Source organism: Asterias rubens, chromosome 12, assembly GCF_902459465.1.
Source record: "Asterias rubens chromosome 12, eAstRub1.3, whole genome shotgun sequence".
NCBI classification, from domain to species: Eukaryota; Metazoa; Echinodermata; class Asteroidea; order Forcipulatida; family Asteriidae; genus Asterias; species Asterias rubens.
In genome coordinates this window covers 12,583,408-12,607,335 of record NC_047073.1, presented here as the reverse complement: position 1 = coordinate 12,607,335, position 23,928 = coordinate 12,583,408, and the positions used below count along the sequence as shown (strand labels likewise).

At 38.2% G+C, this 23,928-nt stretch overlaps 1 protein-coding gene across 1 annotated transcript; it reads right to left on the bottom strand.

Moving 5' to 3' along the window:
* Positions 1–1,944: 1,944 nt before the first annotated feature.
* Positions 1,945–23,717, bottom strand: LOC117297762 (angiopoietin-1 receptor-like). Its single transcript, XM_033780911.1, has 23 exons — positions 23,640–23,717; positions 22,025–22,354; positions 19,198–19,467; positions 17,274–17,408; positions 16,732–16,890; positions 16,146–16,277; positions 15,580–15,639; positions 14,654–14,947; positions 12,776–12,882; positions 11,940–12,156; positions 11,559–11,658; positions 10,392–10,647; positions 10,095–10,137; positions 8,966–9,147; positions 8,189–8,582; positions 7,763–7,873; positions 7,047–7,213; positions 6,305–6,418; positions 5,964–6,034; positions 5,525–5,565; positions 5,249–5,345; positions 4,681–4,786; positions 1,945–4,035 (listed from the first exon to the last, which is right to left on the bottom strand). Exons 1-23 carry the CDS (start codon positions 23,698–23,700, stop codon positions 3,961–3,963), a joined length of 3,522 nt encoding a protein of 1,173 aa, XP_033636802.1. The 5' UTR covers positions 23,701–23,717; the 3' UTR covers positions 1,945–3,960.
* Between the last annotated feature and the right edge of the window lie 211 nt (positions 23,718–23,928).

Below are 23,928 nucleotides of genomic sequence, written 5' to 3'. Positions count from 1 at the left end.
TATTGTCGATTCGGAATAATGAACCTTATTGTCGATTCGTACTATCGAACCTTATTGTCAATTCGGACTGTCGAACCTTATTGTCAATTCGGACTGTCGAACCTTATTGTCGATTCGGACTATCGAATCTTATTGTCAATTCGGACTATCGAACCTTATTGTCAATTCGGACTACCGAACCTTCGGAATATTTAACCTTATCCTATTTTCGGACTAACAGGCCATTCGGACTATCGAACCTTCGGACTGTCGGACCTTCGAACTATTGAACCTTCGGACTATCGAACCTTCGGACTAACGGACCTTCGAACTATTGAACCTTCGGACCATCGAACCTTCGGACTATCGAGCGGTAACCACAGAGTTGTTGGTGTTCACTAAAAAATTGTGTTTTGAAAGGTCTTTAATTGGACCGTGGATTTAGTATAGTCAGGCATAATGTAAAGTTGGCAGTCAAAAGAGATAATACCCAATCGCTTGGGAATCTTGGCTTTGCAAAAAAACACACACAAATGCCCACTGAATGTTTATGGCGGTACTTGGCAAAAAAAAAGCCTTCGAAACCTTGGCTTTGCAAAAAACACACACAAATGCCCACTAGTTTTTATGGCGATACTTGGCAAAAAAAAAGTGACATCGAAATTGGGCGTTTCAGTATAAACGGTTATCATATACTTTGGATTTTGTGTGATCGTCAATACTAACACAGTTCGCTCTTCATTAAAAGCGAAACGGGCATGCAATTATGTCCTATTATATGCAATACTATCCGGATGCATTATTACATATGCAATAATGTCCACAAGACGGTTTTTCATATGCAATCGTGTCCGTCCGGACGCTGCTGCATAATGCAATTGTGTCTGCCCGGACACATTTGCATATGCAGATGTGTCCACTTCATGCAAAAGTGTCCTTGTAAGAAATTAAACGGAGACCAGACAACTCGTCCGTCGGACAACTCGTCCGTCGGACAACTCGTACGTTCGGACAACTCTTCCGTGGACAACTTGACGGTGTTGTCTGACATTCAATTAAACGCCCTTGGTCGACGGAACCGTGTTCGTCATTTTTTGTTTACATGCTAAGTGCATGTAATGAATGACATGGGAAATGTTCGGCTGTTGGGTATTCGCTGCAATCATAAAATACGTGAATAATCATGCTCCATATACGTAAGTTCAGTGCATGCACGCTCGCTTACGCGCACACATACATGTACAGTCATGTAAATGTCCACCGGACGGTTTTTGCATAGCCCGGACACGATTGCATATGCAAAAGTGTCTGGATCGGACAGTATTGCGTGGCGGACACAATTGCATCTCACACCGGTGTACTAGAGAAGTATTTCCCTGTGTTGTTGTCCCCTATATATAAACTTATTTAGCATTGATTTAATATGGTTCAACAGAGGGCGCAGTTTTCGGAGACAGAATTCCTGGGATTAAAGATTTTCCTGTCACACCAGTTTCAAAGGTTTTCTGGCCACCCCTTTGGGACTCTGTGTCCCAAGTGAGAACTCAGGTCAACAGTTTCAATATCAAAGTCTTCATAGGGGACCTAATCTGCTCCCCAAAAATAAACATAGCTGAAATTATCAAGCATGTTATGTTTCTTAATTGCCTGAATAATATTCACAGTCATCCCAATCGGAACCTCGAATTAATACATGTACTCTATTTTTTTGCTAATATGTATTTAATGTAATGTGTATCCATAAATAACCAGAAGCATACTGCAAGATTTCTTGTCATGGGATCGCTAGAATTATTCTTGGACCAATAACGGACACGGACATTTTCTGCATACGAGGTATACCCATTTGCCAAGGCCTTCATGGCTTGGACAGCTAACTTTCGACTGGGGGGGGGGGGGGGGACTAAAATTATAAATATAACATTGACCAGGAAACAAAAATGAAAATACCCAAAGTTGTTTTCTTGTTATAACTGTCAGCTGTTTATTTTGCTTCAAACAGTTTAACCAGGCCTAGAGCAGATATTACGTTGGGCAATAATGATGTAGTTCCTCAAAAGTACACTTGTTTTGAATTAATGATGTTAAACTTTAACAATGCCAATGATTTGTCTACACTGATTTATGCTTTGGTCTTAAATATTTTATTTTCTTGTCGTAACAAGCCACTAGGTACGTATCCCCCAAGGGGACAGGTAACCAGATAAATTTGAAATGGTAAACAAACGCGTAAACATTATTCCCTTGCATATTGTTACCTCGAAATGTTAAATCGTTCTCTCGAAATACTGTTTCGTATTTATGAAATCGCAATACATTGATTGTAATTTCGTTTTCTCATTATTTGATTTCAGTATTTGTTGCCAATGTTTGTGCTATATGTCCCTTTAGGGGTTCCGTAGCAAGGGAAGCTGACTTGTTAAATACCATGCTGGTCCTCTACTTTGGAATAATCTGCCTCTTAATATCCGTAACATGTCTTTTATTCATAAGTTCAAAGAGGCCCTCAAAACCCACTTTTTCACAGCTGCTTTTCATTAATTTTGTGTTTCTTCCTTGCATCATGAGCATCACCTGTGTTGGATACCGGCGCACTATAAGTGTTATTATTGTTAACGAACTTTCGAATGCAACAATATTGACAAGGACATAGTTTGAACTTCATCGTATTCACCAACCCGACTCTTTTAAGTGTGCGTATTGATAAAAGCCATGAATTAAATATATGAAACCAACCAATAGTATCAGCAATGGTTTTTCTCATGTCTATGTATACAGTCACTGTGACAAAAAAGAGCAGTACTTGAATGTAGTTTTATTTAAACAATATTTCAATCCTAGTTCAGTATATTATATAAGAGAATACTCCGAGCGATGCACAACAAAAAACTTGTTAAATACCTGTCCATGTCGAATAATAACACGAGGAACATACCAAACATACCAGGGAAAGGATTGACCGTCAACAAGAAGGATGACAAACTACATAATGTTAAGAAAATGAACGACATGGAACCATTATATAGCTCAGTAATATAAATTTACCCACATTAAGTTTCTCCCTATAGGATATTCCTTGATCCAGAACTTCAACATAAACATACAGGATTCGATGTAATCTTGATTGAATACATGACAAAACAAATTGTTTACCATAACTTTAATGTTAGGTTTCTTGGTGATAAAATGATTGAAACATACCGATGTTCAAGTTAAAGTTATAGTACTTGTTGATGTGTGGGCCTCTAACGATCTGGTGGGGTTTCCCAATTAAAAGTAGATTTAGTACGACAAACAATGGATCTAGTAAGTACTTTCGAGTTTAGATGTTTAAACTTCCAATCGTATTATTAAAATAGTGTTTTTTGTTTTTGTTTTATTAACCGTGCGTCACCTTACATTTAGAAAGACCTAGCAGGACAATTTAACCATTTTGATTGGTAAAGAGGAGTTCACGAGGCCAGAATAACGAAAGCACGCACTCACAATCAAACTACCGAGATAAACTACCACCTGAAAAACGATCAAGACACTAGCAGCTATAGCATACATACATAAAGCCTTACATGTGTCCATTTAAAATCACTTTTAAGTTCACAGTTTATATTTTTGTTTATTTATAACCAGCTAAATTTTTTCGTATAAAAAGCTTCTAGTGGATTTAAGCGGATAACCATGAAACGGTCACATTTCTATACCAATGATACAATAAAAAGGATTATCCATGTGCTTTTGCCTAAATTACATTGGCGTTTGGATAACATGGCCAAAACATTATCTGATCCACTCTTTCCTTTTACCTATACAACTACGTATTTGTTTAAGTACACAAGGTTAACAAGTTACATTGAATAGTATGAGCAAAACTATGTTACGACACATCAGTACCTCCAAATGCGAGTGTTATACGCCAGCGTTAAAACAATCATATCGGTTCGACTTGTACCAAGATGGGTTCACATACGATTTGAAAACACCAAGTTAGTTATCGTCAAACTCCGGGTGTATGTTCTCGTACAAATAATGTTTCGAACTCGGTAACAGACGCATGTAGATCTGTTAAGAAATAAACAAAACTTCAATACTCTTTAAGAATGAGTAAGGATATACGAAACTAAGCCGTCGCCATCGCGTGTCTGGGGACAAGCTTGGACGCAGCATGGAAAATATTTTCGAATTTCTTAGACCTTATCATCAGGCACGTCGTCCGTCTATTTGTTAAATTAGCTGCTCTAACTTGGGGTCGTTGTGTCAAACCACCACTGAGTATTAATTTTTGTTTATTCTGCATATTAATAATGGTGGCAAGAGTTTGTTTTCAAACATTATAAGTGTTTTGTTAAAAAAAAGTGCTTATTCGGAATGTCTATAAAGAAACAAGACATGTTTTTCGATCAAAAAATGACACAGGAATAACACAAATCTTGAGCAGCTTAAATGTCTAATCGGGTTGATACTAGTTGAAACTTGTTCAGTTTACTTGTCGAAACAGCTTACAAAACAATTAGGCCTACTATACATCTATAGTTAATATGTCAATATTTGTGATGAGGGCTTATGTTTTTTTTATGTAATTTCTATTTTCTACATTCATTAAGTTAATCATAAAACGGCAAGCTTTCTTCAGAGACGTGTTTTAAGTCTTAGCATCAATAATTTGAATTTCACAACACAATAAGTTCTACATCTATATATCCTTACCTGATCCTCCTTGCTGTCGGCCATTGTTTCCAGGATAGAGACAAGTTTCTTGAAGGATGGTCGATCATCCGGATCTTCCTGCCAGCACTGGAGCATCACATCGTAACTGTTTTAATAAGCAGATCAACCGACAATCATAATTTAAAATCCCTGGCCACCATTTGAATGCTTATTTATATTAAACACAAGCTCAACCACTCCTGTAAGACCGATGGTATCAAATTATTGTCTTACAAGAACATCTCTTTCCGATCATTGTAAGGATGACTTTCTTTGGGCCGTTTCGGGAGTAATGTGACAGACTAGAGCAATGAAATGTCAACAAAAATATGACAAAATTCAGTGCGCATTGTATTGCTACACGTTCTTGCTCTAAACATTAAGATTTTCCATAATGGTAAGCATGGCATGATTTTGTATCCATGTCATACAACAAGCTTTCATGGTGCATATCAAATGCACTTCTTGTTGTTACAATTGGTCTCATCTTATGATTTGCATAAATTTTGTATAAATATGATTTAACTCTGCCCTCTGTCATATATATTTTTTAACAACATTATCTTACATTTTGGCATCCGAGTTGTCCGGTTTGGGCATACGGTATCCATTCTCCAGCCTTGATGTCAGGAATGGAGTCTTGATACCAGGGTACGGTGTACCACCTGTATCCAAACATCAATCACAATGATAATATATGTTAATTTGCATCGGGGATAAAGAATATTAATTTTTGTTTTTTACCCATACACTGATTACCCAATCATAATGACGTAAAAGTGCATTCAGTTATTTAGACATTCAGTTGGACAATACTAAAGCTGTTTTGGAACAATTATCTTACCGAGGGTTGCAATTTCCCATAGCAGGATTCCGAAGGACCACCTAGTGTGTGAAACAAACGTTAAATCAAATTAGTAACTTGGTTCAGGAAAAATGTTCAGTAAAAAAACTAATTACTAAAACATTCCATTGATATTTTACTGCAATCGATAGTTTTATGTTCAAATACTGGGCTCAATTTCGTAGAGCTGCTTAAGCACAAAATTTTGCTTAAGCAAAAAGATCCTTGCTTAGTAAAATCAGATTAACGGCCAAGACTCCACTCAATTGTATAGCTCAGTAAACAATAGCTAAATACCAGTCACAAGCAATGTATAATGGCATGAAATTTTGGCCAGTAACATGTGTAAAATAAGCGAGCTATTTTCGTGCTTAAGCAGTTTTTTTGCTTAAGCAGCTCTATGAAATTGGCCCCTGTTGTTTTCACAAAATTTGCTTACACATCACTCTTCGAGGTGTACGTCTGGCGAGTCAGTGATTCCAGAGAGAGCCAGCGAGTAGGGACACGAGTCTACAAAGACAGTAAGGTTTACACCGGGATGAGAAGAACCTCTCACAAAAATGCAAATCGTTTCCGTTGTGAAATGACTTGTTGAAACATTTATCTAATTGAACATGATAAGATTCATTTACAGCCAGTGTGATAAGACATGGCCAAACAGTTTTCAAGGGCACGTCTGAATGAAAATTGTTGTGAAAAGACAATGGTAACACTTGAGATTGATCGTACGCTACATCCGTTGTATGCGTCCCTATGTGTAGCTTGTAAAGCATACGATACCTTTGATGTCTGTACGTAGACATCTTCTCCACGTGACAAACCGAAGTCAGAAACCTTGGCAACCAGATTATCATCAAGGAGAATGTTCCTTGAGGCCAAATCACGATGTATCACCTGTAAAACAACAAGTATGAAATTTAAAATTAGTTCCAAGATGAGAACATCAACTCGCTAGTCTTACTCCCGACCGTTATGAGTAAACCAATCACACAAACATTTACAAAGTGCATACTATAAGAGCCTTCCGCAACACCAACTATTATTGAAATAAAACGAGCAATAAAACAAAATCTAGACTCATACAGGTGATAAATGTGTCCTTATAGTCCATCTAAGAGAGTAATGATCTTATAGCGAGTATAAGGTTTATCAAAGTTCAAATAGTTCTCTATTTTAAAACCGAAATACAAGTGTTATTACTGTTGAAAGCTTTTGTAAAGGAGTAGTCTATAAGTTGTTGGGTTGCGTACTGGGCAGCTAAAGAATATGTGCCATACAACATTATGGTCACCATTTAACCAAATGCTACAGTAAGATTATTGCAGCAGTATAATTCGTCTCAAGAAATGATGACTTTAATATAATTATTGTGGAGAGTAATGTCAAAACTTGTTTTGTGAGGCATTACAGTCTTTATTAATGTGCTTAGGTTTTGCTGTGATGACATTAGATTGCCCGTTTGTTAACCATAGTTATCTGAATACTCTTTTTAAGAAGATTAGAAAAATAATGGTATACTTGCCCCTGATGCAGCCAGGTGTTGCATTCCTTTAGCCACATCCAGAGCAAACTGGAGCAGCTTCTGAGGAGACAGCGATGCTTGACCATCATCCTCCATGGATCGAGCCTTCCTCAGGTAGCAACGGAGGTCACCGTTGGATAAGTACTCCATAGCTACGTACAATACACCTTAAACAAATATTGAGATTACAAATTCAAATTACACAGGTTGTATTTGGCCAAACGCTTATTGCAATGTAGTTTTTGAAGCATTCTTGTTATTAATGTGAAGAACGTTCCTCGTTTTTGTGTGTGTTTTGTATCTCAAAGGCAGTGGACACTATTGGTAATATTACTCAAAATAATTATTAGCATAAAACCTGACTTGGTAACGAGTAAGTGAGAGCTGTTGATAGTATAAAACATTGTGAGAAACATCTCCCTCTGAAGTGACGTAGTTTTCGAGAAAGAAGTAATTTTTCTCGTATTGATTTCGAGACCTCAGATTTAGAATTTGAGGTCTCGAACTCAAGCATCTGAAAGCACACAACTTTGTGTAACAAGTGTGTTTTTTCTTTCATTATTATTTTGCAACTTCAATGACCAATTGAGCTCAAACTTTCACAGGTTTGTTAATTTATGCATTTGTTGAGATACACCAAGTGAGAAAACTGTGCTTTGACAATTATCAATAGTGTCCAGTGTCTTTCAACAAAAAATGAAGATGAATTTACTTACCTTCATGTTGACAAGCGCCTAGAATCTTGACAAGGTTGGGATGACTGCCGTGAATAGTCATAGTTTTGAGTTCGTCTAAGAACTTTTCTCTGTCAGCTGAAAGTGCATTTTCTGAAACAAGTTCAATTCCATGTCAAAGAAAGAAGCATTAGTGATGAAATCTCGCGAACGAAAATGTTTAAGCAAAACTATAAATGTGTATTGTTACTTCAAACAGTCACCGGCTTGAAAACCATTGCGTACGCAAAGACACCTATTCACTGAAGAGATTGATAAGTGTATAGCTGCTATAAACATTGTCAGTAGAATTAAAAGGAATACTTGCAGATATACAATTTGTTTATCATCATCATTTTAGCTGGCTTTATTTTGAATCTGCTCATCTCTGTTATAGAGTGTTACCATGGAAATTAAACTAAGACATACCTTTGAGCTTTTTAATCGCAGCCTTGCACAAAACCCCTTTAAACATTACGCTGCCGTAGTGCACTTCACCAAACTGCCCGTTCCCAAGTACTTTGATTCCTACTATCAAATCATCCCACATGACAGTCCATGGATTAGCCCACGTTGGCAAACCAACATCTTCGTATGTAGGTTGTGATTCTGGTGCTGGTGCTGGTGCTGGTGCTGGTGCTGGTGCTGGTGATGGTGGTGGTGGTGGTGGTGGTGGTGGTGGTGGTGCTGGGAGTGCACCTCCATGTGCAGATGAACCGGGGCCCACTGGTTCATAAACTGACTCTTGTACCAAAGAGACACCACTTTGGGTTGGTGCGCTGGTGGGTTTCTCCTCTGTTGGTTCGGCATTCTCGTAAGAAACCTATTTTGTTTTACAAAATATACAGTAGTAACTTGTTATAGATAATTTAATTTGTTGGTTATCAAAGGTCATTGTGTCGAGCTAGAGATCGTGTGAACAAAAGTACCTAGCTGTTTGTTGAGTTGAGAAGTCGGACTAATGGTGAACTTGAGTTTGTTTGGGGAAAAATCAGTAAATGTGAGCTCTAATGTCAGCAAACCATTAAGTGGTCGTCACCGACACATGGTTTTGATAAAATGTTCTGGCGAGTTTGCACAAGACATACCTTCGAATACGTTTTTTTCTTTAGAACACCGTCTTTGGGGTGATTAGTTTCCGCAAAATGGAAAGATACATACAAATATTGACGATGTATGTAATTGCAAATAAAAATGATAACTCACAAGCTCCTGGCCAGCATTAACCACTGCATGCTGCAGAGGATTTCGTCCTCTTCGTTTACGACGTCTTCGGGTGTAAAATATTACACCAACTACAATCACAACAGCAGCAGCAATGGCCACACAGACAACGATAATCAGAAGACTGCTCACTCTAGTGATAGGCGTCTGAGTTAATGCGTTCACTACAGAAGAGAGAGAAGATGCATTTATAAACTTAAAATTTATTTAATAAGGGAATTTAAGGGTAGCGACGAGTTCTTACACGGCCGTTTAAAGCCGGCAGGGTCGAATTGCCGTGTGATAAAGGCCCGAGCCGAAGGCGAGGGCCTTTATCACACCCCAACTACCCTGCAAGGTTTTTAACGGGACGTTTAAGAACGAGTCACATTCATAAATGCCCTTTTGTTAAAAAACGTTAACAAATACAAATACAGATACTTTGAAGAGGGGCCTAAATGTGTCGCTCTTCTGATCACTCAAAGTCCCTCGGGGGAATAGACGTACACTAGTTACCTCATTGCCAGTCAATATGTGTATAATAATACGAGTGTTCAATGATACTTCATAATTACAAAGAATAGGCCTAGCAGAGGACATGCTTAATGCACTTTTGATTGGATTATACTACATCTTTGTTGTTGAGGACCCTTTTTTGTTTACTCCTTGTTGTGCATGATGGTGCCCACCCCTCTGTTGTGTTTTAATTGTGGCCTTGAAATATCATACGAAAACATTGAATGAATTTTAGGGGTGGGCCTATTAACGTGTAATAAAGTATGGAAACAGTTTTGGTCGGGTCTACCTCTTGCCCCCATAATGGTTTTTCCTGCGTGCTAACAGTTTCCGATTACCATACGTTTTTTAAGATTTACATTTTACTTGTTGATTCCACTTTCGGAGTGAACACTATCTTATGAACCCTCACGATATTTGATCATTTAACCCAGGTACAGTCACCAGTCATTTCATAATCTTGTATTAAAACGTAAAGATGATTGTGTAACGCCCGATCTTATTTTAGGAAGGATGGTGCGTTATTGGCGAGAAGAAAGGGGAAATGTTTGCAGCAACCGTCTTGACCATAGATCAATCGTTTACTGTTTTAAATTAAAACAAAAGTAAAACTTACCTTCCACTGTCAATGGTTCGTTATTCCAAACCACGCTCGCTTTCTGTGGCAGAATAAATAAAATAAATAAACAGTTAATTTAACAGAATAAACAGTTAACATTATAAATATAAAAACAAACTCTGAACACGATTTGTCAATAATTGGTTTGGTTGAAAACAAAGTATACAAGTTAACATACATGTAATAGCGTCACTTAAACGGTCTTATTTTTTTTTATATTTTTTTTTGTTTTTTAAGCTACACTCATTGCGCTATCTTGTGTTTTCGATAGTATAATAACTTGCTTCGGCGTACCGTTTCATTTATTCTGCTGACAGCACCGACGTAGATCTCGTACACAGCGCCCTCTTGCAGCGGTGGGTTCCAGTACCCGCCGTAGGTTTTGTTGTCACCAACGACAAACTTTTCTGGGAGTCTTCCAGGTAATTCAGCAGCAACATAAGCAGATGGATTGTTGTCGTGGTGCAGAAATTCAGGCGCAGATCGTTTGGATATTTTGCCAGTCAAGGTCGAATCACCAGCAATGCTCTTCACACCAATCTGGTAAGAACTTCAAATAACAATAAAAAACATGAGCATGAAGAATAGTTTGAAACAATGATGACATACCCTGGGCCGGTTCGAGATCAGGCATATGGGTCCACGATTGTGCCTATCATGTTTAAGATGGTTCGTTTTGCCATTTTTAAACGATTTGTTTGTGCTGTTTACATCTTCAGGTAATTCAATCTCTTTATTTTTAACGAATATCATTTAAAGGAGTGGACACTATTGGTAATTACTCAAAACAATTATCAGCATAAAACCTCACTTGGTCACGAGTAATGTAGAGAGGTTGGTAGTATAATTCATTGTGAGATACGGCTCCCTCTGAAGTGACGTAGTTTTCGAGAAAGAAGTTAATTTTCCACTAATTATTTTGATTTCAAGACCTCGTGTTTAGAATTCGAGGTCTCGAAAAAAAGCAATTGAAAGCACACAACTCTGTGTGACAAGGGTGTTTTTTCTCTCATTATTATCTCACAACTTCGACGACCGATTGAGCTCCAACTTTTTCAGGTTTGTTATTTTGTGCTGTTGAGATACACCAAGTGAGAAGACTGGTCTTAGACAAATACCAATAGTGTCCAGTGTCTTTTTAAAAACATCAAGTGTAATCCACCGTTGCCAATATTGGCATACGAGTTTTGAACGAAAATGACGCGGCCAAGATTGAGTGACAGCCACTAAATTACGTGTGTTGTGGTCCAGATTAGGTTATCATAGCATATGAGCCGGCTACTGTGTACGAAACAACATCAACAAAATTACATAACAGTGAGTCACTGCATGGATAAGTACACATTCCCTGCCAAACATTTGAAAGCAATGTGTAGAGTTCCCAGCAATACGCGGCACTCAATGATGGGGATACCTTTAAACTAACCCATCTCACGACATAACCATTTATAAGCAATTTACCTGGTATATTTAGAGGCATTGGTACTGGCTAGTCGGATGGTCAGATGTGTGACACTCGACTCCGCCCCGATGAGAGCCGGCTTATCAGGTGGAGTAAGATCTAGGATCGAGAAAGTGGCAGAAATACAAAACAATCGTGTTCAGCTCGAAGACCTTTGTATGGCCCCTCACAACCCAACCACCCCCCCTTAAAGAAACCGAAAAAAACAACAACAGCAGCAGCAGCAGCAGCAGCAGCAGCAGCAGCAGCAGTAGCAGCACACACAACAACAAAACAATAACAACACACAGATAAAACACTGAACAAACAGTGTAAAAATGTTAAGCTCATAATATTCTAACGTACAAACATTACATAACAATATCTACCATATTATTTACCTGTTGGTAATTCAGTGAAGACTTTCAGTTGTGTAATATTTCCAGTTATATTGGCATTGTTAACTGCCTGAACCCGAACCTCATACTGCGTGGAAGGCTCTAAATCGCCGATAACTGTAATTAAAGGCGCAGCCAATACTTTTGAACTCCAAAATTCTGAGTGACTGTAGAAGTTGAAGCTACGGTCGTATGGGCGGGCATATACACGGTGCTCAACCTGTGGTTTAATGAGTAGACTGTGTGAGTACAAACGAACGAAAGTGAAGATCGGGTCCTTTTTTATCATAAATAGATTTTAGGTTTTCAAAATGATTATTTCAAATAAAATAATAACTATCCACAAAATCTAATTGACATTCCATAATAAGTGTAAAACAGGGTGTTGACATTGAAATCTGATTTCCATCAAACGTATGCAAAGGTATCAGCAACGATGTTAAATTAGGTACAAACCAGACTTGACTCAAGTCCCAATCCCGTGCCAATCTCATAAAACTAATATTTTGTGATGTTGTGCATTCCCCAACCTTTTCTCGGGACGACAGGAGCTACATGACGGCGGCAGGTATGCTCTTAGGGGCCTCCCGAACGAGAATGGGACTTGAATCAAGTCTAGTACAAACCAGGCTCTAAAGCAGCAATATGAGGGAGTTACTCATAATGTCTTTTTATGCGTGCATTTATAGAACTTAATTTCGAGATGAAGCACTGCCTTGAGAATAAATATTGCGTTTAAACTATATACTTTGGTCGCCAACCTCCACTGCTGCTGTAAGAATGTGTATTATTTCGACAGGTCTGAGGGTTCTAAAACCAGTAAAACACCGTATACATACAATGTAATGTACGATCTTCCCATTCGGATATTGTGGCTTTTCCCAGCTGAGTGTGATGCTCGTCTGGGTTATCGCTGTAGCGATCAGAGATCGCGGTTGACTTGGCTCTGTGTGGAAAGAAACGTATGTCAAGATGATAATATTGTTTTACTTTGATCCTCATTTCCAAATGTATGTACACGTCAGCATTGTGTCATGATTGGATATAGCCGTATAAACAAGGAAGTTAACCGCACCAAACCGGTTGTGGATACGTCAATAAAGTATGTGTTCCAAACAATGTAGATGTTCCAAATGATTTGGGTACTTTTTGTTACACAAAACACACCGCCACAGATTTACATTATTAAACTTACTCCGCTTGAAGATAATGATAGTAGAAAGCGTACCTTTAAATGTTAGTTGCTAAGGTGAGTAAAACAATGTTATGGAAATACGTTTTTTTTGTCCTACAAAAAGTACATAGACCCTTTAACACTGGGTGGTGAACGCACTGTGCGATACGTTCGTTGTTGGTGAATATAACCCGGATGATGGGACCACGTGACCCAATGAAACACCACCGAGCGCGTAATTTCACACATTTCCATTTAAACAATATGCATGATACGTTTACGTCAGAAGACCCACTTTGTTTAAGCCCCACTAACGGTATTATGCTGGGTTGTTTTGTTTTCACTTTTTTTATCGACAGTCTCATATTTATTAGGGCTTTCTGATGCTGTGTCGCCATGTTGGTTCGGTAAACTTGTGTATTTAAGGAACATGATTGAGCGATGAAATTGTTTTCAAAGATCTAATTACTTAGTGTTTTTAGTCACAAGGGTCGGATGAGGTTCAACCAACTCACACAAATTGTATTGAAATCAAGCGCCTGACAAATTATGAGGATGACACTAATATCTGCATGGTCTAGATGGTGTGGCTGGAATCACAAATATTTAAATGTATAGATTTGTGCGTATGATCGCTTTGTGAAATGAATGTAGGTCAAAGGTGAACATACACGCCAGTAACATTCACCCTGTATGTTGAGTAAGCTTCAAGTCCGTCAATGGTAATTGTAGTAGCCGTTGTATTCAATGTGTCACTACGTCTATTGACCATTTGACACTGCTCAAGGTTTATAAGAGCATATGTCACCAGGTAGTCTATGGCAGGACAAGGACCTTGGGCGTCGGTAACAGGGACAGCCCATGATATCGTGAGTTGAGTATCACTGATAGATGAGACCGTTACGTTGGTGACAGGATTTGGAACTTCAAGAAGAAACGGATAAAAGAGTGTGGAGTTATTTTTTCTCGAAGCAAACACAAAATTACTGAAAAACATGACCAATGAAACTGATTTCCCACTTAAACTCCAGGTCTTTGTTCCTTTTAAAAAACAATTTTATTGTATTGTAAAAGAAATTAAATTTATTATTTTAAGCTGAGTGCATGCTACGTCGGTTGTGTAAATAAGCCTTGGTTGGTTGTGGGCTTGAGTGACTGAAATATGACGGAAATATGACACCATGGCAAAGTCGTTCCCTGCAAAGTTGCTCCTCCTCCCAGCAAGCTCGCCCGACTGTGCCGGTGCGAGATGATTGGAACTACGTATGACAATCAGTGTACACATCATCGCAAGTTGGCATAAGTTGTACTGCTGAACACTTTCAATATACTTTTTTGATGGAACTTCAGTTTTGAATAATAACCGCCATGACCACTTCTGCCAACGAACAAAAGACTCCCTATATACTATAACTTTTTCATGAATTTTGTTTCTTGCTTTCAGCATGAAAGAGAAGTGAAACACTATTTGAGTCATGGTATCAACGAAAACACTTTAAACTACAATCTAATGTATATTTAAATTCTTAAAAAAACTGTTTACCCTTTGATATAGTTGTGTAAGATACAAAACTGTAATTTCCGACGCCTTTACTCGTTTGTGCAGCAACTTTGAATTGATAACTTGTGCAAACAGACAAGTTAAGGTTGACAGAAGTACCCTCGATTTCAACAGGTTCAACTTCACTCCCGTGTCCATCAAGCACCTTATATACGTAGTTCACTATACTGAAGCCTTCTGCTGGGCAAATTACCGGTTCCCATGATAATGTGTGAGTGAATGAATCGTCAGCAGAATAAGAAGACACACTGAGACGTTGGGGTATGATGTTGGGATCTGAAATCAATTGGAACATTCCGAGTGTATAACATCGTGAAGAGCGTAAACAATTCACTTCACATGGTCACTGCTCAATAAGTGAAAATGAACCAGTATAGACCGTATTGAATATGACGTCACCGGGAATGCTGTGTGCTGCGTGCTTTTGGTGTACGCTTTTGGACGCGCATACGGTTTGCCCTACAAGATGGCGACTTTCATACCTAAAAGGGGTTATACAATACGTTCTATATGAACTAATCCATTTAATGTCATGATTACATTGGCCTGGAAGACCACGCCTCACTGAATATTAATACATCCATGCAGAGAGACACGACTGAGCTACATTAAGAAGAATGCAAAAGGCAATGCAGAATATAAGAAAGTAAGTAAAGGGTCATGATTTTCGGTCTAACAAAAAAAGCATAAGCAAAAATGTGAACAAAAAAAATGATTAAAATTAGGAAGACACATTGGGAAGAAAAATCAATATCAGACCATTTTTCGATTTAAAGGTTAAAACTGAATACCTAAATTTCTGAGATAATTTCGAGCAAAAGGCGATTGTCATAAAAGGATCACAGATAGGATATAGCGAGTTGGGAAGAAGTCTACATATCTGGGTTCAGCCGATGAATGCAACCTACCTAATATTGTACAAGTCGTGTTGCACGATAGCATAATATCTCCATGGGGAAGACATTGCTCTGTTGAATAAAAACACCACGTATAACAACTTATAAAATAATGCATATTAATTGGTAATCACTCTGGCAACACACAACTTTCGGTGAGCTTAACATCAGCTTTGAAAAGCATAAATCATTTTGAGAAACATTTTACATCCAGTTGTTATGATAAAAGACATCGGTTGCTATTCCATACAGTTCGAATCCGAGAAGCATTTATGTCAGTGTAATATTTCTGTCATTGTTTTTTTATATTACACTTGCTCCATAATTTCGGCATTATCTAATGAATGACACCACATTTTCATACGAAATTTTCATATGTAAGTGTCATTGTACACATAACATATATCTGTACATGGTTAAAATAATTGATTGTTTAAACACAATCTTAGCGTTCAACGTCAAAATGAAATATGTAGGCCCTACTGAAAAGAAGAAAGAGAGACCCGATGGACGTAAATATGAAATTTCAAATTGGTTGTTTCTCAAATTACAAGTTTCGAGCTGTACTCCGTACCTACCTTGACAGTTATCTCCTTTGTATCCCGATGCACAGTCTCCAACACATTCACCCGTTGTTCCATTACATGACGCCTCTTCGGCACAGTGACATATCTGGGCACAGTTGGCACCGTATGTTCCATCATCACAATCTGAACCAGTTAAGAAAGAACCAAAGAAAAGTGCTAAAAACAAACCGAATGCTGTCTGTCTGTTTATCGACGCCTGGTACATTGAAGCTTTTTGCCCAGAAAATGTACACCGAATGAAAAAAAGAAAATTCTGGAGGGATTCTCAACCCATGGTAACTAAGTCCGCGTGGTTTGATCTAGCGATTATGTAGTCGATGTTTTTATTCAGCGCTACCTCAGTATAGTGATATCCTCCCTAAAGCCGCCTTAAAAGTTATATACACGCAACTATCTTGATCTGAACATAGTCGTACTAGACAGTGGGGGAAGGGATAGGTGCATTTCTGTTTTCTTGGGAAGCTATATTTTGTTCTTAGCAGTTTCAAATATTGTTTGCGTTTAGCTTATGAATATGTTATTCTATCAACGGCAAACTTTTGATGATGTTTTCCGATTGTTTGAGTTAAAAATGTACCTGTCTTGCACTCAAGTCCCTGGTACCCAGCGGCACAGCTGCATCCGTATGGATCCGGTAAACAGAACAGCATTCCTTTGCATGTAGAACCATCGTGAGGCAACCCAACAGCGTCACAGCGGAGGCTCCCTTTTTGGCCAAAGCGGTTCGGTCCTTTTACTAATGCATCATGATACCAACAACAACTAGACATAGAGTTTTTGTTTATTACAAAAACACGGTGATCGGTTGAACGCAATGTGATGAACACCTAATTAATTACTGCGGTATATTGATATGGATGATACTTCTTAAGAACAGTGTAATCACGCGGTCTTTTTTTTTTTTTTTTTTTTTTTTTTTTTTTTTTTTGGGGGGGGGGGGTGGTAATAAACAACCAGATTGGTGGCACGTTGCTCCAACAACTCTAAAAAATCACAACTTTAGCAGGCAGTTTGGTGTCCAACCAGGTTGATTAGCATAATACCATAATATGACTTCTTTGGTCTGAAACATATGAACGGTATATTTACCAAGGTTAATATATAGGTACCTAGACTCACCTTCTCCACAAAGTCTACCACCAAACCCAGGTGGACAAATGCAGTCACCATCAACGTCATCACAAACACCACCATTCAGACATCTCGGACACTCGCTGCTACAAGCCGTTAGGCCATATTTATGTTGTGGGCATCCTTTTTTCAAAAAGCAAAAAAACAACAAAAAAACAAAAAAACATTGCATACGTTAGCATACAAACCAGCATACAAAAATACTTGTTCTTTATTTTGTTATTAATATTTATCCCTCCATTCTGCATATTTAAGCCGCAAGCTGGTCGATCAACTTTACGATGACATAGGAATAGTCAGCAATCGATGATTGGCCTGAGCTTCTTAGACCGCCGGGAACATTCTGCTACAGTTTGTCGCCGGCCTCAAGTTATAACTTATAACTACAGTGAAGTTAAGACGATTGGCATTAGTTGCCATTCTAAACGAAAACAGAGGGGGACAACAACTATTCTTACGCCAACGTGTTTCCACTATATGCGGACATTTATTCGCAGTCGACCTGTGTGGATTTGCAATGTCGTGCACCCATATAATTGTCTGTAAACCAATCAGTGAGTGCGAACAAAAGTAAGCAGCAACTAAATATAGGCTTACTAGCAAAAAAACACATAGTTTGGCTTGAACCTTTTGGTAGAATTGTACGACATGTCTTTAAAAATCAGGTGTGTCGTCCCTGATCGTCCTTTGGTGTTTTGAGCTTGGGTTTGTTTGGGTGACGGCTGACTAAACGTTCACTCGAATTACCAGTTATATAAACATTCGCATTTACTTTGTGAAATATTTCGTCCGTCGCAGTTCAAGCTAAAGGTATGTTGACCAAGGCCTGGTGATCGCATGGGGCTTCGGTTGCAGTTAGATAGAGCAAAGGCCTGTTTATTTGTGTCTCTGATGTTAGGCCTATTTATTTGTGTATCTGATGTTTTAGAGATAAGTAGTTGCTTACATATTTCCATTGAAGTCTGGTTCTAGTTTAACCATGGTTTCCATGGCACAATTAACAGTTTTTGTTAATTACTCTTCTTATGAATAAAGTAGAAAGCTTTTCTTGATTTCCTCCATTATACGATTGATAAACATAATGGAGAGTTTGAGTAACCTAGCTTATCTGGTTTACCCTGGCACTGGTCCAAGGTATGATGGAGATTTCCCCCACTGACTTGCGTTGACTAATGCCTTTAGTGTGGGGACTATGCCTTATTTAGAATACATGATGGATACTCTGCAGGCAAGCGTGGTATGAGGGAATTGTTTTAGTATCTCTAGACTATCTCAAGGGTGTTGGGGATGCCCAGAGTCCATTTTATGCAGCATTAGTGTGTGTTAATTGGCCATTATTTTCATAGACTGCCTAATGCACAGTGTTTTGGTCTGCTGTATTGTATTGCAGAGTTAAGTGAAAGTATTCGTATCTAGACAGTTAAAATAATATGATAATAAAACATAATTTGTAAAGCGCACTTTATCTGTATGACATTCAACGGCGCTGGTCAAGAACAAGAATACAATTTCACTCATGTTTATAGGCTAATCTGAAGACATTGGTCTTAAGAGATTGTTGGAATCGTGAGATGTCATGTGTATCCTACAGATACTGAGGCAGAAAGTTCCAGAGATGTGTTGAAATGTTACTAAAGGCCATACATAGCTTGTTAAACAGGTCAGAGGAACATAAAGAATGCTGCCAGATGACCTCAGACCCGGCCTGACACTACGGGGCTGAATCATGCTCTGTATGTAGGTAGGGGCTAGTCCATGGAGAGCCTTGAATGTCTGAAGAATGATCTCATATTGTATTATGAAATAAACGGGTCTCCAGTTGGGATTATGTAGAATGGGAGAGATGTTAAGCAACATATTCTTTTTCATTACAAATAAATAAATAAATAAATAAATGAATCATTTTGCTTACCTCTAACAATCAATCTCAGTAGCGCCTGGTTCCCTTTGGCACGTTCATGTTTATAATGGCACTCATAAATACCACTGTCGCTGGTACTGGCGCTGCTTATGCTGAAGTTCAGGATGTTCGTGTTAAAAGCTTCACCGTTGTCTTTCCTCCATTTGCTGTTTGAAATCTCGTCATCCGCTGTGTTTCTGGTAACGGTCAGAGCAACATCATCGCCGATGTTGACAGTACGGCTTACGAAGGCTGGTACAAGGGATGCTGTGGATGTCAAATTTATCAAAAAAAAAAAAAAAAAAAAAAAAGACGGAATGATTCAGCTCACATTGTCATTAACGGCACATTGTTAATGGCACAATAATAAACATTACATTTTTAGGAAAACTATATACCCAGTTACCAAAATGGAAACAAACTTCGTGTCTATAATTGAATGGACTCATATACTGGTTTGGTGGCTTATACTAATTTAAACCTAGTGTATAATGATCATTTAGTGCTTTAGTGAACCATTTTGTTTTAGACGAAAAATTGCATATTTTATTTTGTTTTATTTAGGTCGATGGTTTAGTTTGCGTACTTGGGGGCTACATGTTTTACTTTACTTGAGGGTTACTTAAAGGTTTACTTTACTTGAGGGCTACATATTATACAGATGCCAGGGTGCCGCCGAGACATCTTTTGCAAAGAATAAAAAAGGATGGCATCAAAAACACAACTGGAGTTGAATTTGGAGCTAAACAAAAAAAAATTATTTTGTTTATAACAACACAATCTTAGAAATTTAGCACAAACTTTTTGAGCAAAAGCCAAAATTAATATTCTTTATCCCCGATGCAAATTTAACATCTATTATATCGTTGCGGTACCCGCTGCCAAAACATAGGATTCGAACTGCCTCTAGCTGCCGGGCAACCTCGGTAGTCTAGTTGGTAAGACACTGCTCTAGAATTGCAAGGGTCGTGGGTTCGAATCCCACCCGAGTAGCATGCCTGTGATATTTTTTCACAGGACTCGGGAAAGTACTGAGTATACAGTGCTAACACACATCGGTGTATGGGTAAAAACCAAAATTAATATTCTTTATCCCGGATGCAAATTTAACATCTATTACAAACTTTTAAGTTTAAAGACGTGTTCGCGAAAAGTACAAATCAGTTTCAAACATTTATTTTGTACTTTTTTGTGTGTGGAAAGTTCACACTTCATGTTGACTAAAAAAAATTGAACTAAAGCTGAAAATGGAAATTTGGATTTAAACATGAAGGTGTTCTACCCAGTAGTGACAAGTCCCTTTAATTGGTGCAGCTGATAATGACACATACAATTGTATTAAAGCGTATGATTGACGACATTCACTCCAATTCTCTGGACAACTTTTGGATCCAACATCATCAAGTTTTGAGAATATGTACAAAGCCTGCAATATGGATATGAGGATTGTTCGATTCAGAAGCGAACGAAATTATAAAGGTTGTTTGTTTAAGTGTTCAAAACAAAATATGGTTAATGGTGTCATTTACGTCATTAAAAGCCATTGGACACTATTGGTAACTACTCAAACTAATTATTGGCATAAAACCTTTCTTGGTGACGAGTAATGGGGAGAGGTTGATGGTATAAAACACTGTGAGAAACGGCTCCCTCTGAAAAGCCATAGTTTTCGAGAAAAAAAGTAATTTTCCACGAATTTGATTTCGAGACCTCAGATTTAGAACTGAGGTCTCGAAATCAACCATCTAAACGCACACAACTTCGTGTGACAAGGGTTATTTTTCTTTCGTTATTATCTCGCAACTTCGATGACCGATTGAGCTCAAATTTTCACAGGTTTGTTATTTTATGCATATGTTGAGTTACACCAACTGTGAAGGCTAGTCTTTGACAATTACCAATAGTGTCCACTGCCTTTAAGTCATTTACTTTATTCCATAACTATTTTATGTTGGCACGACTTGCGCAATGGGGACAGTTTCACCCGTTTGCAGAATGGGTGAATAGTTCTCTCTGGTTGTACCCATCGCGCCATTCGTGCAAAATAATGGAGCGATTTAACAATAGCATGCACAGGTGTGGGTTAAAGCGCACGTATCTTGTGCAAATTAAAGGGATGCTGCAGTGAATTAAAATAAAACAGTTAATTTTGCTGTCATTTATTTCTGATATATGTATTGAACATCAATAAAATGTTTTTTTTTTACCCCCGACATATCTCACTTGCGTAAATAGCGAATAAGTCATGCCCCCCCCCGTTTGTGGATTGTTACCGCCCCCTACCATCGACGTCAAGTCGGGAATTTAAACAAATTCGGCAAAAAGAGTCTGGTCCCTAACTAAACGCGCCTAGGTACCAGGCCACACAGTGCACAGGTCTCTATATGCACACAGCCAGGGGGCCCGACGGCTCGGGTTCCCGACATGACGTCACATGAAGGCTCCCTTTTAGGGGCGGGGTGGGTTCCCCTAATCTCTTGAAAACCACTTTTGAAATACTTGCACATCAAAAAAAATAAAAAAAATTACCGTCTAAACTTACATAAAAAAAACACTGCAGCCACCGTATGTCGCTCTGAGTTTTTTTTTCCTTCATATAAACCTCGGCCTTTTGCCAAGCGTGACAGTGATCAAAGGTTTACTTGATGGAAATAACTTTCAATGAGTTTTACTTAAAGCAAATTAAACTGTTACACACCCGTTCACAGAAAACCACAAATAAAGCCAAAATCGATATCATTGATTTTCAAATCGATTAAAATATATTCACATGCAATGTTCTTCCTTCTGGTAAATGCAAAACTTAGTCACATGCTCGATTCACATTTGAATCACTCACCTGTGGGTCTCATCCGTATCGTTTTCACTGTGTTAGAGCCATACCTCCATTCGAACACACCGACGCTTCCTGTAGTGGCATTGAGAACTTTATATATCTTACTCTTTACATTGTCTGGCAATGTCGATGGTAAAGAACCAGAAGAATCCGTCCACTCAGTCATGTCGGTAGCTCTACCAGTCGGTATGAATCGTGTAAAACCAAGCTCTTCGTTGTTGGTTGCTGTGGTCTCATCATCAGTCACCAAATAACTTGCGATGAAAATGTAGTAATTTGCTTGCAGGGAGCCAGAAGCTGTCACGCTGGTAAAGTCTACCACTGATAACACGACTGAGGAACATAATTCAATACGCGATTTGTTTGATTAGAAGAAGAAGAAAAAAAAAACAGACTCAACTACCAAACAAAAGTATGAGCAAGCGAAAGGAAACATTCAAACAAGTTAATGATTTAAATTATTTTGTTCCCATTGTTAAAAACAATACTTATGTGAAAAAAGGAATGGTGAGGTGCTCACTCGCTCACACCTTAACTGACACATTCTTAATGGACCTTTATGGTTATATTTTCCAGTGACCTCCCATTTTGAACAGTTTGCACTATTCTAAATTTATTTCATTAGATTTTTACGAATGTGGTGTTCTTCTGAACATTTTAAAATACGATAAAATATTCTGATATTTAGTACAAAATAATAACAACATGTTAACTCTGTCAATTCACTTTTAACTAAGGTTTACAGTTCAGCTTCTTCTAAGGCGAACTTAGCATATTTTTGTTTTTGATACTCGAGGAGGCTGAATGAGGTTTTTGATGCATAATAAAAAAAATAAAAAAAAGTATTTGTGGAAGCCAGCCTTTATTAAAGCAATCGCACAACATCGGTAAACAGTATTTTCGAAGGCCAACACTTCGTGTATCACAGCTATACAAACAAAAAAAACTGAAAAATTAGGCTCAATCGGTCATCGGAGTCGGGAGAAAATAACGGGAAAAACCCACCCTCGTTTCCAAACGTTTCGCCGTGTCATGACGATTGTGTTTAAAATAAATCCGTTATTCTCGATATCGAGAATTATTTTTTAAAGTATCAAACCGGTTAAACCAGTGCGGTTTAGTGGTGCAGAACAAAAACGTGAATCGTGCATTTGCAAAACGCTCGTTCGCATATATATACATAAGCAAAGTCTATGCATTTGGGCTAGGCCTGCAGAACAAGAAATTCCAAAAAATACAAATTCCTCTTTTTGGCTGAGTTTGAGGAACAAGGCACATATAAATCCATCCCTTTACTTAAATTTACAAAGTACTTGTCTTTGTTCCCCAGAAAAATCATAGACAGTCCTCCCTTACTTACAATTGACTATTTGCCGAAATCCAAATGCTTTCGGGAACAAAACAAATTCCAAGATTTTTACCAAGTTTAATTGATGCAAATAGTTCTAGATAGTTGAATTTTCCTTCAATATTCAAGACTTGCCCAAACTAAACACGTTCTGGGGATATACCCCCAAAACAACCGCCGAGGGCTTCGCCCATAATATACCCTATACCAGGATCCTAAAGCGGGCTCGTTTCATCGCATCATAATTATTAGGACTTGTCAAGTACATACCTCCAAAAACTCCAAACAGTATGAAAAGCTCCTTGAAGCTCACATGAAGCTGTCCCGCCATGGCTGCCTGTGTGTCGACTTCAGCTGCTCCCCCTTGCTTAATAATGACCCATTCTATGAATAAAAACCATATATAACTTTACAAAACAAAAGGAGGAACTTACGAAATTCATTAAAGAACCAAAGGCGAATACTATAATTTGTTCAAATTAAGATTGACTAGAAGTTGACTGGCTGCCAAATTTACTTTTTCTTCGTTAAACAACTTGAATAGTTCCTTCTAGAAAAG

Coding starts and splice junctions, on each gene's coding strand:
- LOC117297762 (XM_033780911.1), bottom strand. CDS start 23,700: ATGGCGGGACAGCTTCATGTGAGCTTCAAGGAGCTTTTCATACTGTTT. Junction 11,659..11,939: donor CTTCACTGAATTACCAACAG/GTAAATAATATG, acceptor TCTCGATCCTAG/ATCTTACTCCACCTGATAAG. Junction 7,214..7,762: donor AGGCGCTTGTCAACATGAAG/GTAAGTAAATTC, acceptor TATTTGTTTAAG/GTGTATTGTACGTAGCTATG.